The sequence below is a fragment of the Diadema setosum genome, chromosome 5 (genome assembly GCF_964275005.1).
Source record: "Diadema setosum chromosome 5, eeDiaSeto1, whole genome shotgun sequence".
Taxonomy (NCBI): Eukaryota; Metazoa; Echinodermata; class Echinoidea; order Diadematoida; family Diadematidae; genus Diadema; species Diadema setosum.
This window is the reverse complement of record NC_092689.1, coordinates 21,625,264-21,641,860: the sequence shown is the minus strand read 5'-3', so window position 1 is coordinate 21,641,860 and position 16,597 is coordinate 21,625,264. Positions and strand designations below refer to the sequence as shown.

General features: G+C 38.8%; 1 protein-coding gene across 1 annotated transcript in view; it reads right to left on the bottom strand.

Annotated features, from left to right (window-relative positions):
- Positions 1 to 4,959: 4,959 nt before the first annotated feature.
- The window catches only part of LOC140228780 (broad substrate specificity ATP-binding cassette transporter ABCG2-like), a 144,413-nt gene continuing 132,775 nt past the window's right edge, over positions 4,960 to 16,597 (bottom strand). Inside the window, exons 17-18 of the mRNA XM_072309054.1 lie at positions 12,844 to 12,908; positions 4,960 to 5,107 (exon numbers count right to left, since the gene is read on the bottom strand). Of these exons, the coding sequence (XP_072165155.1) occupies positions 4,960 to 5,107; positions 12,844 to 12,908 (213 nt within the window). The remainder of the gene's footprint in view (positions 5,108 to 12,843; positions 12,909 to 16,597) is intronic.

The window sequence follows — 16,597 nt, the reverse complement described above, 5'->3', positions numbered from 1 at the left end:
TTCTCAGTATAAATGTCTTGGAATTATGATAGACGATAATTAACAGTTCAATAAGCATGTTGATAGAGTCGCCCTGCAAGTAAAGCAAAAAATTAGGTATTCGTAGAAGGCTCAAGGGAGCGTTTAACACTCATTATCTCAGCCTATTATACTGGGGTTATATCCTCCCACATGCCTTGTATTCTTGCAATGTATGGACCAACAGGTCATGATAAAATTATGAAGCCATCAACAGGTTACACAAACGAGCAGCTTACATTTCAGCTGGCTGTTCATGGGAAACCCCATCCAAGCAAGTGTTCAGTCAGCTTAATTGGCCAACGTTACAAAAATTGTATTCAAAAGCAATGGCATATATGACATTTAAATGTGTGCACCACCTTGCACCCTCTTTACTAGCAAATACGTTTGTTATGCGTGATACAGTAGCCCAACGCGTAACACGCAACTCGCACCAGTGCAAACTTGAGATCCCGAGATGTAATACGGAATTTTACAGATCATTTGTATGCACAGCGGTATTTCACTGGAATAATTTGCCATTGGAGACACGATGCTCCCCCAACTTAGGTTTGTTCAAAAGTAGATTATATGTGTGAGTCTAGAGATACGATATTCCCCTACCTTAGGTTCGTTCAAAAGTATATTGATTATGATATGTGTGAGTCTAGAGACACGATGTTCCCCCAACTTAGGTTTGTTCAAAAGGAGCCTATGATATGTGTTTTAATATCGAGATTTTTTTTTTTTGTACTCAATGACTAATACCTACACAGTTTTATCAGTTGTTTAATTTGTGCAATAGATGCAATTGTTCATCGTTTGTCCCAATTCATTTTTGTTCATTTAGAAACGTTGAAGTATTTACATGTCTTTGAAATTGTTCTATAAGCGTTATATGTTTGATTTTTGATTGTATTGAAATGTATATATATATTTTTTTCTTTTTTTCTTTGTTTGTTAGTAACTGTAATTCTGGAATGTTTTATGTGTTGTTTTTAAAGGGCCCCGATGAAAACCAGCCAATGATGACTTGGGCCACCCTTTTTAAAGATGTGAAATAAATACATAAATAAACATTGTAGTCCCTCAAAGTTCGAGCTAATGAAATGTAGGCCTATACTAAAACGTACTCAAAAGCGCTCCTTTCTCTTTTTTTTTCGCTCTCTCTCGTCTCTCTCTCTCTTACTTGGCTTTTTGGCTGTAGACTCCCATGTAATATTCGAATGATAAGAATATTGATTTCATCATTCACATTTTCAGGTCGTTTTATTCGCTTCTTTTGATACTAATGTATATATAGAATGTTGTGGTATACAGTAGGCCTATCATAATTCTCCCCAGAGAATTTATTCAAGGAGTGAAATTTCCTAATATAACAAATTAAATTTTGCTTATATTTTAGTCATGAGATTCATTGTCATACTTATGTTTCGTGGTGAATCTGCACACTTAAGGAGGTGTTGATTGTTTAGGTGACAGCCCTCCTCCCTACCCCCCCCCCCAAGCAGCCTTTCTGTACAAAGAGTGCATTGATAGAAAATATCTAACCTGTATTATTGATAATATAGGGAAGAGAATTTCATGGTTGAACCCCCCCCCCCCGGCTGGCGAGCAGGGTCCGCATAAACAAAGAAATAAAAATAAAAATTAAAGGACAAGTTCACCTTCATAGACATGTGGGTTGAGTGAATGCAGCAATGTCTATGATTTTTTGACGTTTCTGCTCAGTCACGGCTGGATGAAAAGACTGCTATAGCCTGTGATGTCACATGTGTACAACGATATAAAGAAAGAATAAAGCAAAATCAACATATTTCCATTTTTCTCGCATAACAAAAGAACGCTCTTTAAGAAGGCAGGGGGAATACTATTACCCTGAACATACGTCAGTAACAAGTCGAAGAAATGTGCACTTATTAAAAAAAGTAAAGTTTTGTGAAATTCTCTTTTTATTTTCCTTACATCGCTGTACGCATGTGACATCAAACACTGTAGTAGCCTTCTCATCCAGCAGTGACTGCGCAGATACTTAAGAATACATAACTTTTGAACGGATTCTCCGATTTTCCTCAAACTGCATTCTCTCAATCTGTATGTATATGAAAGTGGACTTGTCCTTTTTAATACTTCTTCTCAAATCTCAAAGTGCCGAGAAACGGCTGAGCTGTTAGAAGTAAGTAGTTTGAGAGCGAGCCAGTATATTTCATGCACCATGACTCACCTCCCCCATGGCCGTCTCATTTACACGCAGCTGGGAAGAAGGTTTACAAATACTTTTTTTTTCAAGCATCAGGTGATGGATTTTCAAATGATTTTGATCACTAAATAAGAAAATCGTGAAACAATTATGACGGTGAGCGCTATACAGCACATCCACCCCATGGACTGACAGTGAAGACTCACAAGTGAACAACAGGTGACAGAGATACAATGGTTTACCTCTTCATATTTTCTCAAAAGACTATTTTTTCACTTTTTGATTGAAAATATCTGAGTGAAAATTTTGAGAATATTCCGTCAAGTGTACCCAGGAAAGAAAATACAAAAGCTTTCTGGTGTTGGAAGGGGTATCCCCATCCTACACCTTCCGACCTTCTCAACTGGTTGTGTTTATGCTTAGATATCACAGAGTTTCAAATAATTTGCTCTGTAGATGAGAAAATCACAGAGCACTTACAGACTTCAGCTTATATCGGGGCTCGTATCCTACTTATAGACACTATGCTTTTTCTTTCATTTAGAAATGTCAAATTCATTTCACCAAGAGTACATCCTGAAAGACATGACTGACATCTTCAGTAACACAAATCTAAGAAGGATGATTCTGAACTTGGTAAATATAGGTCAGAACAGGGCAAGAGGAAGACAAAACACATCCCTTTCGCTTGCTTATACATACGTCGACCAAAATTAAAAAAGTGAAAAGTCTGCTCTTACCAGTTTTGAACCTTCTACAAAGATTTTATTCCAGATATGTTTTACTTTTCCCAAGAAATTTTGTCATGGGGATATTAGTCTATTCTCAAAAAAGAAAAAGAAAAAAAAAAGCGGATGACCCCAAAACACGAATGATGGAACTGAAATTCTTTTCACGGCCACTGAAAAGAAGGTGGAATAAAGCAAATAAGGAGGGGGAGTATGAGGGAGGAGAGGGAGCAGATGGAGGAGAAGAAGAAGAAACAGAAGAAAAAAGAAAAGAGTAAGAAGAAAAGGAGGGACGGGGAGAGAGAGAGAGAGAGAAAGTGTCTTTGATGATATATGAGCACCCCCCACGTCAAGCTGTACAAATAAACAGGCCCGAATTCACGAAGGTGGTACAATCAAGACCGTAGTTTTGTATGGGGCGCCAAGTGTTGCAGATCAGTCATTTCGTCGACGAAATGATCATTTCGTAACGAAATGACAACATTTTGTAACGAAATGGTCATTTCGTCGAAGAAATGACTGATTTCATAATGAAATAGGCCATGCGACACTTGGCGCCACATAAAAAAACTACGGTCTTTGTCCATGGTTTAAACCATGGACAAGATTGTACCACCTTGGTGAATTCGGGCCTACGTGGCTTAGGTTGGCCTGCATAGTATCACGGTCATGAATTAGCCCGGCGGACATTGAGGGACTACAGATTGGAAAGTAAAGAACATTTCTTCAATTCTATTTTGTGATTAGGCAGGAATGCCCTTTCTATATGCCATAATGAGGTCCTGAATACATCTTTTACCGTGTATGCCCCTTGAAAAGGAGAAAATGAAACGGAGGCAAAAATATCTATCGATCATCCGGCGGATATCTATCGATTATCCGGGGGTTTGCTTCCTATCAAATGACGACCGCACCCGCCCATGAGCTTACTAAAATCGGGAGAGTGTTCCTTCTTCGCGAACAGCGTGCGATTCTGTACTCTTTGGCCCGAACCACCCATATGGGTGCTGTTGAAGGACAGAGACATTTTGTCAAAAATGGCGAATAGAGCTTTTCAGGGTCCCGTCAGCGACATCTGTCAGCTGCAATGACCGCATTTACTGCGTCAACTTCACAATTTCATCTCAACTTCAACTGATTGGATGCTAACTAGATTTTGTCACGGTTATTAATAATCAAGTTCATAGTGATTAGCAGTTCGAAGTTCCACTTTGGCATGACCAGAAAAATAGTTATATCTACCTTCATTCATGTTGAGTTATAAATTTACTGAGATAAGCATCGGTGATATAATGATTACTTATATAACTCTTAGTAATGGTACTTGCAAGCACAACCAACCGACATCCTGCAAGCCTGATATATGGCAATATTGACAAAAAAAAAAAGTTTGTTTATGCATTCAATGCAAAACAATGAAAGGAATGCTTCCCCAAGTGTTGACTGACGAACCATTCTAGTCATTTGGTCGTCCTACGGTTATTCTTTGTGTGAAAATGGATTCCATAAATTGTCACATTAGGAAAGCTTACATATTGTGTCTCTTTGAAAACGAGTGAAGTGTCTTACCATCTGAGAGAAAAGAAAGGTCATTTGTACCAACGTGCACAATGGTCATGTGCTAACTCCGAACTGGCTTATTACACATCTCTATCAAACGGACTCCGCATTTTTCCCCTATACATTTTCCGTTAATATATTCTAATTCAACTTTGCCTGCTCTTCGTTCAGAGAACAATTCCATTCACTTACAACTGTACAAGTGATGATTCAGTTCCTATATAGTATCAATTCTTATGTTGGCACTAATGTTGTTACTTGAAGTGTGGGAATATTTGTAAATGAACTTGTATTGTGACTCACCGTGTAATAATACTGCCGACTACTTCATTTACCCGAGGTTAGTCATTTCAAGCTCTGCATCATAGCAGAGATTCATGAACGCATTTGTGGCAATACCGTCAATACGACCCATAGCATGCATGTGAGCCACAATTTGGATCCAATTTCCTTCACCGGGGCTCATCTATATTACTTGAGCTTGGGCATCCTCCACAGTTGGATGTAGCCGATGACGAGGAGACCGACAGTCATGATGCCGAGGGCCATTTCGTTTTGCCACAGCCCCCAGACGCTGTAGTCAATACCCTGTTCGTTGAGATACACTGTTCCAGGAATACTGCCACGAAAGGATTAGTCATGATTATAATCTTTCGATGCACACCTGTACACCTACATACGGACATGTTCATGGATACACTGTGTGACTGTCGAGTCTATCTCCGGATTTGAACCGAATCATTCATTGTCTAGCAGCTGATTGGTGCTCATATCTTCGCTTGAACTATTCTTATTAAATGGGAGCACTGTGGTGTCGTGAATAGGGCCCATAGCTCTAGGTGTATAACGGGATATCTCGGATTCGAAAGCATCCCGTTACGCATTTTTTGAACAAGATTTTTGACCAACTACGACCCTCGTGACCCAGATATAAATGCTATGTGTTACAAAACCATTTCCCACTTTTGATCCTTAAAAGTTCAAAAACTATAAATCAGACAACATTGATATGAGTAATAGCTGAATAGTGTACAATTTAATTAGAGGAGATTTGAATATGAATTAAAAGCAAAAATCTGTTTTATTAAATTCATGATTAATGTTACAGGTTCCAGATTTAGGTCAAATTTTAACCCCCTGTAAAGAAATTGAAATTTACACAGGAACCTATGATGTATGTGAGTGTAAGCTTACAATGACCGTGAACAATGGACATGAATACCACCTTTTTAGAGCTCAGCTGACTAGCCTTCTTGTCTGTTGCTCCAAGGCTCATGCATGCTTAATTAATAATTCACGATGGACTGCCCTGGGCACTGCTAGTCTGAATTCATGGCAAAGAGTAAAATGCACGCACAAGAAAAACGTAAGCATCTGTTTCTTTGTGCTTGCATACACTACATTTCAGGATGAATAAAAACTAGCTGTGATAATGGAATTCCTCATGAACAGATAATAAGGCATTCAAACCCCGGCAATCGTCTGGGGATTCACCACACACTCCCATATAAAACCGATTGGCCCTATGCAAAGTTAAAATGAATATTATTATTTATAAAGTGAAAATAGAGCAAAATCTTAACCCTTACTTGAAAATTAATCTTGAATTTTATGAAACTTATTTATGCTTTCGTTTTTAAATTTCCTTCGACAAAATTGTACACTTCTTAGCTATTACTCATATCAATGTCAGTGTTATCTGATATATAGTTTTTGAACTATTAGGGATCAAAAGTGGAATTTTTTTTGGGTAACATCTCGTACCAATAGGTTATTGATAATAGCAGTCCCTCTGTGACCAAAACATTCGTACTCAGAGAGGCTACCCTTAGTAAAACGACCATATTCTTAACTGATCCTCTCCTCGACGGAGAATATCAAACACGACACCAGTAGGTCTTGCGACCACCTGAGTTTCTCAAGTTCACCTTCCACGCATTCTTGCAGACTATTATCTGAGAAAATTGCAAACTTGGTGGTGGGTTGCTTTGAGGGCTTTCATTGGGGCGTGGGGTGCATTTGGACATTCTATTAAAACCACTTGCCAAGTACGCTGCATTAAAAAAAAAAAATCTGACTGTGTAACTAACTGACTGTGTAACTAACACAGACTGACTGTGTAACTAACTTGCATCTGAACCTTCACTCCTCTGAATATCTTTCTTTCATTTAATATGCCTTGTCAACCTTGGACTACTTAACATAACAATGTCGGAATTTCGGAGCTTGGGTATTTGTTCCATGTTCATCGTGTCACTGCCGGCAACCAGGGACAGCCTGGTGGTAGTGTCGCTGCCCGGAAAGCAGTAGATGACAGGTTCGAGTCGCATTGGTTCTTTTTTCCGACATGTTTGTTAATTTACAGATCAGCAGTTGCGATCTTAACAAATTTAATTTGTAGAGGGAGACAAAATGAAGAAACTTGCATCTGAATATTTTGTATATTGTATATTGCCACCTAGTGATAATTTTTGTCAAGTTTGTTAACAAATCTGAGATGAGTTTTCAAGAAGAAGAATCGTGTAGTGGTCCCTCCGGGCCCACCCCTTGGAATTGCCATGAACTGACTTAAAACGGCAGTTGCCAAATTACTCAATAATAGCACTAACTTAGCGTATCACTGCTGGTTCTAAAAAAGAAGATTTGTGAAGATTCCTTGATTTGGGGCTTTGTTTCCCCCATCCCATCCTCAATGGGCATTGTGCCGGGGGTAAGTGAAGAATTGTGGCCACTTGTACAATAATATTATTTTTACTATACACTCTAGCAATTACACCTGTCAAGTTTGGTGAAAATGTGACCATGTCTTTTCAAGAAGATGAAAATGTGAAAAATGGCCAGAATTTAGTCTTCCACCCCTCCAAACAGTCACCAAGCATAGCACTCGTAGCACTAAATGGCTTATATCTTCTGGTTCTAAATAGAAGATTGGTAAAGATCACCTGAAGTTGGGGGCGTTGTCCCCATTCCAGAGGCATTATGCCCCTTGGGATCCCCAAAATGAGGATGGTGCCCATTTGCAGAGATAAATATTCAATGACCCCTAGCGACAATCCTTGCCAAGTTTGGTGAAAATCTGACCAAGCATTTTCAAAGAGAAGATAAACCCGTTACAATTTTCACCTTTTTGGTCTCACCCCCCCCCCCCGGCCCATCCCCATCGGCTATTAACAATTTGAAATTGCAGTCACTAATCTCACTAACTCGTAGCACTACCTTAGCTTATCACTGAAGGTTTAACAAAAGAAGATTCGTAAAGATTTCCTTAATATATATGTTCTACGACCCTCGCGATCATACCTTTGGCTCAGGTGAGCTAAAAAAACATGGACTATTGAAGTCAGAACTTGAAAATCGTCAGAACTTGAAAATCATCAAGCGTAAAAAGTAGCGGCACTTTAGAGTGATAGATATGCAAGCTTCCATATGTGTTTTTTTTTAGAGATAAAGAATGAAGATTTTTCTCTGTGGTGCCTTTAAGGCTGATTTTTTTTTTTGTGTGTTAAATATCAGTTGAGCGTTATAATTACGTGATAAATAACAGCTCTGTATACATACCAAAGTAATTAATACAAACTGAACATCCACAATGAAGAACATTATTTATTTTTATAACGGCTACAACAACTGTCTATAATTTCAAATGCAATGTAAATGTTGACGGAAAAACGAGACGAATAGCGTGATTGACAGGTGTATGATCTACAATGATTTGGACACCATTTAGTATGAAAGCATTTCACATGACACTCAAAATACATATTTAAGAATTTTATGCTATAGTTGTTGTATTTCATCTTTATGCTCTCTTTTATTCAAATTCATGTCATTCATATCTGGACTGGAATATACCTAGTAAAAAAGGAATGTGGAGAGTTACAACACAGTTAAAATATCTTAACTTGGTTTTTAAAGTATTTTACTGTAAACAAGAAACAGTCAGTCAACTAAAATAAGTCCAAGTTTGACTCAAGCCATTGTGCATTATCGGAAGGTAACAAGGAGACTGTGGTGGAACAAATACTTCAGAAAACTAGTGCACATAAAAACAACGAGGAAGTATATAAAGGAATAAACGGGAACCTTAGATAAAACCCCGGGTGTTTTTTTAATCATTGTTGATTGTTGATGTGACATTGTCTTTCAGTAAACCTTTTCCAAGAGTGGCTGAAGAGGCATATCGAATGGAAGTCAAGTTACAAAGCTTTGCCTTTTGTTGCCATTTACGACATCCTCCCAAGCATATTACCAACTACTAGTACTTGTTTACAATAGAAGCATTCTATCATCTTTCACAATACATAGAACATAACCTTATACAATAAAATTATAACCTAATGTAATAATAATTCAAAACATAAGTTGTGAAACAATAAAAAGAGACCCGGGATTCTCGCGCTCATCCGAGTATCACAAGTTCACCTTTCACACATTCTTGCAGATTGTATACCTGAGAACATAAAAAACTTTATTTCATTCATTTATATATTTATTCATTTATTTTTTTATATTTATTTATTTATTTATTTATTATTATTATTATCATTATTATTATTATTATTTTTTTTTTTTTTGGGGGGGGGGGGGGCAACTTTGAGGGCATCTGCAGGGCATATTACAAGTGCCCAATAGTTTATTATTATCTATATAGGACGTTTTAGCCGAGCAATAAAAATCCGTATTGGAGTCCGCTCAAATTTTATCGTTCAATATGAGAGCATATTGAACGAATTGCATAGGCCTACGTATTAATTCCCCATAGGCGAATGTTGTTACTGGCCGTTCGGGAATTCACCGTATTCTGTCTCGTCTGTTGCGTACGCGCAGCGCGCGATACCCATTCTTTTTCTGTGTATCACAAGCTAGAGCGTTACATTCTATAGCTGCAGTAAACAAAATGGCAGCCTCCAGGGGTCCAGATTCGTTTCGTTATCCGAGGACGATTTCAGTTCTATTTTGCGCGACAAAGACGCCAAAAACACAAGAAAGGCTACGAACAAAGCGGTCACGTTGTTCCGATTGCATCTGCGGGAAAAGGTCAAACTGAGGACTTTGAAAAGATTGACAAAAACAACGCTTGCATCGTTGTTGGGAAGGTTTTCCTTGGAAGCAAGGAAAGCTGACGGGGACTTCTATAAGACGACTTCACTTTCTGGCATCCGTGCTGGACGCATATTACCATGGAATCACAGATTCCATCAAAGACAGTGAATTTGCCAACTGGAATGTATCCTACCGAGCAGCAACTGTGCAGCTAAAGAAACTAGGTAAGGGGGATAATGTGCACAACTCCTCGATTGATGAAAATGACATTAAAACAATGCAGTTTCCTTTGACCAGTCTACTCCAACTGGTTTACAGAGAAAATTATGGTTGAACTTATGATCTACATCTGTAGGAGAGGCCGTGAAAACCTAGGGGACTTGAAACGGGATCATTTCCAAGTTTACGTTGACTCAGATGGCCGTGAATATGTAGCTCAAGCTAGAGATGAGCTGACAAAAAAAGCTCGGGGGGATAGTCGATCCACACGAATTGGTAGAATGTACGAAACACAGGATGACAAGTGCCCTGTCGAGTCTGTCAAAAAGTACATTTCCAAGTTCAACCCTGATTGTGACGCATTCTTTCAAACCCCTAAATCGGTCACACCATCCACAGGACTGTGATACAAGAAGTGTCCAGTGGGGATCAACACACTAGGTACTGTGATGGCGTAGACTTCAAAAACTGCAAACTTGTCAAGAGTGTACACAAATCACTGCCTTAGGGCTACATGCATTACGATACTAGACAAGACTGGCTTTACATCAAGGGAGATCTGTCAGGTTTGTGGTCATAGAAACGAAGGAAGCCTTGCTTCACATGTAGGCCGAGTTGGTGACAAGAAATATGACATCTCCAATCCCTTGTCAAGAGCTCCAGGTAAAGACCAAACGCTCTAAACCTGAAAAGCCATCAACCTCAAGAAGATCAACGATGCCAGCAACTGTGAATAAAGCTCCAACACGCCTACTGACACTGGAAATTGGGAAACTGAGGCCCCAAGTGTTGCATCTAGGCTTCAAATTGATGAAAAGAAATCGATGAACTTTGATTTATTTTACTCTTTGACTAGTTCCCAAGACATAGAGGAAACACATCACACTGAGTCTCAAGTCTTGTGTGAGGAGATAAATACTACACTAATTCAACAGGAGACGTAAACAACACAAGAACTTGCAGTTCCGTTGCTAACGTAAAGCAGAGCTACACTCACTCTACAACAACTTCGAAAACTCAAAGTAGATCTGCGGTTTCAACAGAGCCCTTTTGTGCTCAACAATTGCAATGTGACAATTAACTACTACTCAAATTGACTTTCTGGAGCACTTTATGACCTATAGATACGTTGGTGGTACTAGGACAGGTTTTGCAACTTTGGAATTTCGCGCATTGCCTTTGCATTCGGATTGGACCCGGAGTTTGCAGCCATTTTTTACAGTATACAATGTGTACATCTAGACGCCTGTGTGTCTCAAGACTATCACCCTTGAGTACCGGTAAGTCAAATTCTGCTGTACATAGGTAATGATTATAGATAATGATAATTACATTGGATGACTTTAATTCATGGGATACTAAGGAATATTGCACTCGTTATGACCAATATTGCACTCATCTTCGATTTGTGCAATATTGGTTATAACTCGTGCAATATTCCCTGGTATCCCATTCATAGCCATCCAACATAATATTATTCTGTCACACTGGTAGAAATATCAGCTAGTATATTGAAAATCTGACCACGCATCTAAATATCAAATATAAAAACCTGGCCCACGATTCCTTCCCGGCCTTAAAGGACAAGTTCACCTTTATTAACATAAGGATTGAGAGAATGTAGCAATATTAGTAGAACACATTATTGAAAGTTTGAGGAAAATCGGACAATCCGTTCAAAAGTTAGTGAATTTTTGAAGTTTTTGTGCAGTCACCGCTGGATGAGAAGACTACTGCAGTGTATGATGTCGCATGCGTACAACAATATAAGGAAAATATAAAGAGAATTTCACATTTCATCTTTTGAAAAAACTACACATTCCCTTGACTAATTACTGACATATGTTATGGGTAATATTATTCTCATTGCCTTTAGAAAGAGGCAAGTCAAGTGCTCTTTTATTATGCGAAAAAAGTGAAAATATGTTGAAATTTCTTTACATTTTCTTTATACGGTTGTACTCATATGACATCACGAGCCTTAGTAGTCTCCTCATCCAGCGGTTCCAACACAAAAATTTTAAAAATTCATAACTTTTGCATCGATTGTCCAATTTTCCTCAAACTTTCACTGATGTGCTGTACTAATATTGCTGCATTCTCTCAATCCTTATGTTTATGAAGGTGAACTTGTCCTTTAATAGGACCACGTCTATTTCTAACATACATAGCCTTGAAAATCCATGCGCTAATGTATGTGGTGCCCATTGTATAAATATACATTCTGTCACCACAGTGATAATGCCTGCTAAGTTTGGTGACAAATTTGACCATGTGTTTCGAAAAAGATTATTGAAAGGCCCAATGTGATCCCTCATCATCATCGGAACTGGCACGAAGAAACTTGAATCTGCGGTCAATAATATACTTATTCACGACGTTAACTTTGCTTGTCATTTTGGTTCTACAAAAGAAGACCTCACAAAGATTGCTTAATTTGAGGTTTGCTCGTTCCCACTCCCTGGGCATTTGGCCAAGTTTAGCGAAATCTGACCATATACGTTTTCAAGAAGAAAATGGAAAGGTGAAAATTCGGCCCAAATTATTAGAAGCCCCGACCAACTCTAAAATCTGCCACGAACAAACTTAAAACGACAGTCACCAACCTAATTACTCATAGCACTAAATGAATTAATAATTTCATCTGGTTCTAGAGAAAAAATATTTGTACAGATTCCTTAACCTTGTGTTCCCTTGGGGCCTCAAAGAGGGGAATGGTGCCTATTTGTACAGATTAATATTCTAAAAAGGTAGCAATAATACCTACTGAGTTTGGTGAAAGTGTGACCATGCATTTTCAAGAAAGAAAATGAAGAAATTGAGCCCCAATTTGGCTGCCCGGCCCATTCCCTGATCTGACACAAACATTGCAAATAGCAATAATCTACGTACTCGTAGGTCTAACATAGTTTATTATTCAAGGTGTGAGAGAAAGTTATATTTTGGGGCTTTGTCCCCTGGGAATAGAGGAGGGAGGGATCGCTCAGGGGGACAAAATTTTGTGAAAAGTTTACCATGCGTTATCAGGAAGAAGATGAAAATGTAAAATATGTGCCCACTTTGGACCCCAAGACCAGTAAATATTTGACTAACCATCCTGTCTGTTCCGCCACATCTTCGCAGAATGCTGTATCCTTGATTTCGTTTATGAGAAGCGCCTGGAAAGGGAACAATCGTTTTAAGAAGAATGTCACACATGAGTACACCAGAAAACTTTATGCCTTATAACATGAATAATAAACTTTTGAAAGATGCACACATACACACACACACACGCACGCGCGCTCACACACACGCATATATATATATATATATATATATACATGTATATAGAACGATCATCAGATCAAAAGAACGCAAATCCCAAAGAGATGTCAGACAGTGCGGGGAACTGAAAGTTCTGGACGAAACAACACCGCCAGTCAGAGCAACGGGAAATCCCGCACTTGAATAGAAAAGGACACAACAGACACTTCAGGAAAGGGAAACACAGAAACGGAGAAAAGCAAAAACAACGCCATCAACGGACACAACGAACGCAGCCACAACGATGACCACCGGGGTGAAACCAGATTTAAAGGGGGTATCTCACTGAGCGGCCAACGTTTGCGAACGTAGCGAATTTGGGATTTCGCCAGAGTTCGTAAGGGTTGCAAAGGGTTCGTTAACAGTTGCAAGAAAGTTCGCAAACGGTTTTTATTGTCGCAAGCAGTTTTTCTCGTCGCAAAGAAATTTTGAACATGTTCAAAATTTCTTTGCCAATTTGTATTTTCGCAAACAGTCGCAAACATTCGCAAAACACTCGTAGGAATTCGCAAACGGTTGGTAATACGGTGTCGCTAACATTTTTATTTGATTCGCCACATCGTTCCTATATAAAATGTCCTGAAACAGGCAAGGTTCCACTCTAAGAAAGTTCTTGAAGCTCTTGACATTTCCATCATGTAATGCTACAAAAGCTTTTCATATTGACCAAAGTCTGTCCTCTGCAACAACCACTCTCTGACCCAGACAGTCTTTCTTTTCTTCTTCCTTTCTTGTTTTTCTTCATATTTTTTCTCTTAAGCTGCACGACAGCTGTAGCGGCAGCCAGGCAAAGCAGCTCTTCAAGGTTAGCAGCACGTTGAGCCTCTTCTTGGCAGAAATTCATTTCCATATTCTTGAAATCCATCGTTGGTCACAAGAGATCTGAATGCAATGAATTTTATGGGTCTGACTATACATAATCGCCAGATACTTTTCAAGGTCCCAAAACATTCGCAAATTGTCGCAAGGAATTTGCAAACAGTTGCTAATATTTGCAAAACTGTCGCTAACATTTGCTAACAGTCGCTAATAGTCGCCACCTGTGTTTCGCAAACACTTTCGCAAACATTCGCTCAAGTGTTGCTAATTGTCGCTAACATCGCTAAAAATCGCTTACTGTCGCCAATGGCAGTATCGAACCTTGATTTTTCGCAAACATTCGTCAGAAAAGTTGGCGAATCTCAAATTCGCTACGTTCGCAAACGTTCGCCGCTCAGTGAGATACCCTCTTAAAGGATCCCGAATTCTGTGAAAACAATGTCAAATGTAGTGCAGTAAATTTATCTATGTTCTCTCCCCAGGTGAAAGCAGTGTTTTGTCCAAAGGTTTTACATTTTTTCCACCTCCTCACATAAACCAGCTGGAACTTCATGATGAAATCCAAGAATTCAAGAAAAGAATACTTATAAAAACCCCCTTTGCAAAGCAGTCAGCGCTCACCAGAGAACCCTCCAATAACACACGGAGTACCCCAGATCAACAAGACACACACACGGCCCGACACATTACTACAAGAGACACAACAAAGACCCCCAAACCCAAGAGCACTTGGACCCCCAATGTCAAGGAACCACGACTAGATGTCTTCATAGAAGAAACCCGTTCCAAGATCACAGGGTCACTGGTGAAATACAACTCATCTAAGCACAGAGGCAACCTCACTATTCAAAAGAAAAACGGAAAGCCCTACACAGTTCTCAATCAAACCGTGAAATAATCATCAAACCTGCAGACAAAGGGTCTTGCGTGGTTGTCCAGTCGAAATATAATTATATTGCAGAAGGAAAGAGACAACTCTCTGACGAGAACACCCACACACGACTCAACTTACAGACACCTGAAAAAGGTTGAAAGCACCTTAGAACATTATTGAGTATCGATAGGGAAACTAAATCTTACCTCACTCCAAAGGAGGTCCAATGCCCCAACCTTACTCTCTTCCCAAGATCCATAAAGACAATAACACAGGAAGATCAAGTCTCTGGCTGTTCATGTCCCACTCTACTCATTTCTAAATTTGTAGATTATCATCTCCATCCCCTAGTACAAGCACTTCCATTTTACAACCAAGACACAACCAGTTTCCTTAGACACATTGAATCACTCACCAACCGTTATGCCCCTCTAAGCCACCGTGCTATTCTCGTTACAGCTGACGTTGACTTGCACACGGATTCGGGAAGGGCGTATTTTTAAGATAATTATCAGATGTTGAATGTGTCATGCACTTTGAAATGAAACTGGAAAACTAAGCTGTTTTCAGCCACTCGTCCCAAGAGCGATAAAGATACTTAACTGGTATTAGGAACTGGGTAATGAATGTTTGGAGTTTAAGGATGGGAGGGAAGGTAGGGGGTGAGGGAGGTAATTGTAGTTTGAGTACATGCTCACATCGTATCATGTTGTAAATAGGTATTTAGTTTCGCATTGGAAGGTGGATTTAAGGTGATATTTCTGCGGGTTTGCAAGAAAAGAAATCATTCATTTTGTTGTGACAAATGGAATAAATATATAATGAAAGATGAATTACTATAAATTTCGATAAACGTTAGAGAATTACGGGAAAAAATAAGAGGAAAAGGATTTTAGAATGGTGGTGACATAGTAAGGGGACAAGAAACATACAGCGCACCAGATGTGGAACCTATATGGAAGTCAAAGTGGGAAGGGTCGTCATTTTTCGCCCAAGAAACACATCACAGTAGGAGAATACTTATTTTGATATCTTCGGTTTTGAACAATTCTCTGGGTCTTGACTTTATGGCAAAAATTCTTAAATTCCAAAATAAAAAGAATGAAACAAAGAAATGTTGTCCATTTTGTCATCTTTGCCGCTTACTCCCTTTGTCATTTAAAGTTTGAGTTGACAGAAAATTCTGATTTTCTCTTCAGTTTCCTCGATTTGTTTCTATTTGAGGATATAAAGGACACAAGGCACCGAATGCTTACTTTTGCTATTTCTATCCTGTCTTTCGATGTTTTAAATTGGTCTTTTGTTATAATTGCTATCTTGAAGGTCATATTATACAAACTAATGAAAAAATGTCAATTTCTGCAATTTTTTTTTTTTACTGTTGTGCCTTGGAGAACAAAAGCGAATGTGTTCACTCATGCGTAAAATTTCCCGCAATGATTTTTATCAAAATCTTCTATAAAAAATGAAATCGAAAATGTGTTTACTTTCCTTTTTTGCTGAGTGTATGTGGTAAGTTAGAATTTCAGATTTTAGGGAAAAAATACAAATAATATATAAATTCACAGAAAATGTTTTATTTTTGAAATTAATAATTTGCAAAAATTTAAACATCATAATACCCCGTTCAGAGTCCCCCTGTCTAGGAGGACCTCTGGAGGACATGCTAGATGAAAACTAGCTATTTTTTATACAAACTCACTGGATGGTAAGAGAGACCCCCGTTCAGAGTCCCCTTGTTGTCTAGAGTGAGGTCCGCATACATTTCTATGGAAATCAGTGGAAGGGTATTTTTTTCCACCACAAACAGTGCTGGTCACTGGAAGTGTGTGCTATGTTTACGCTAGT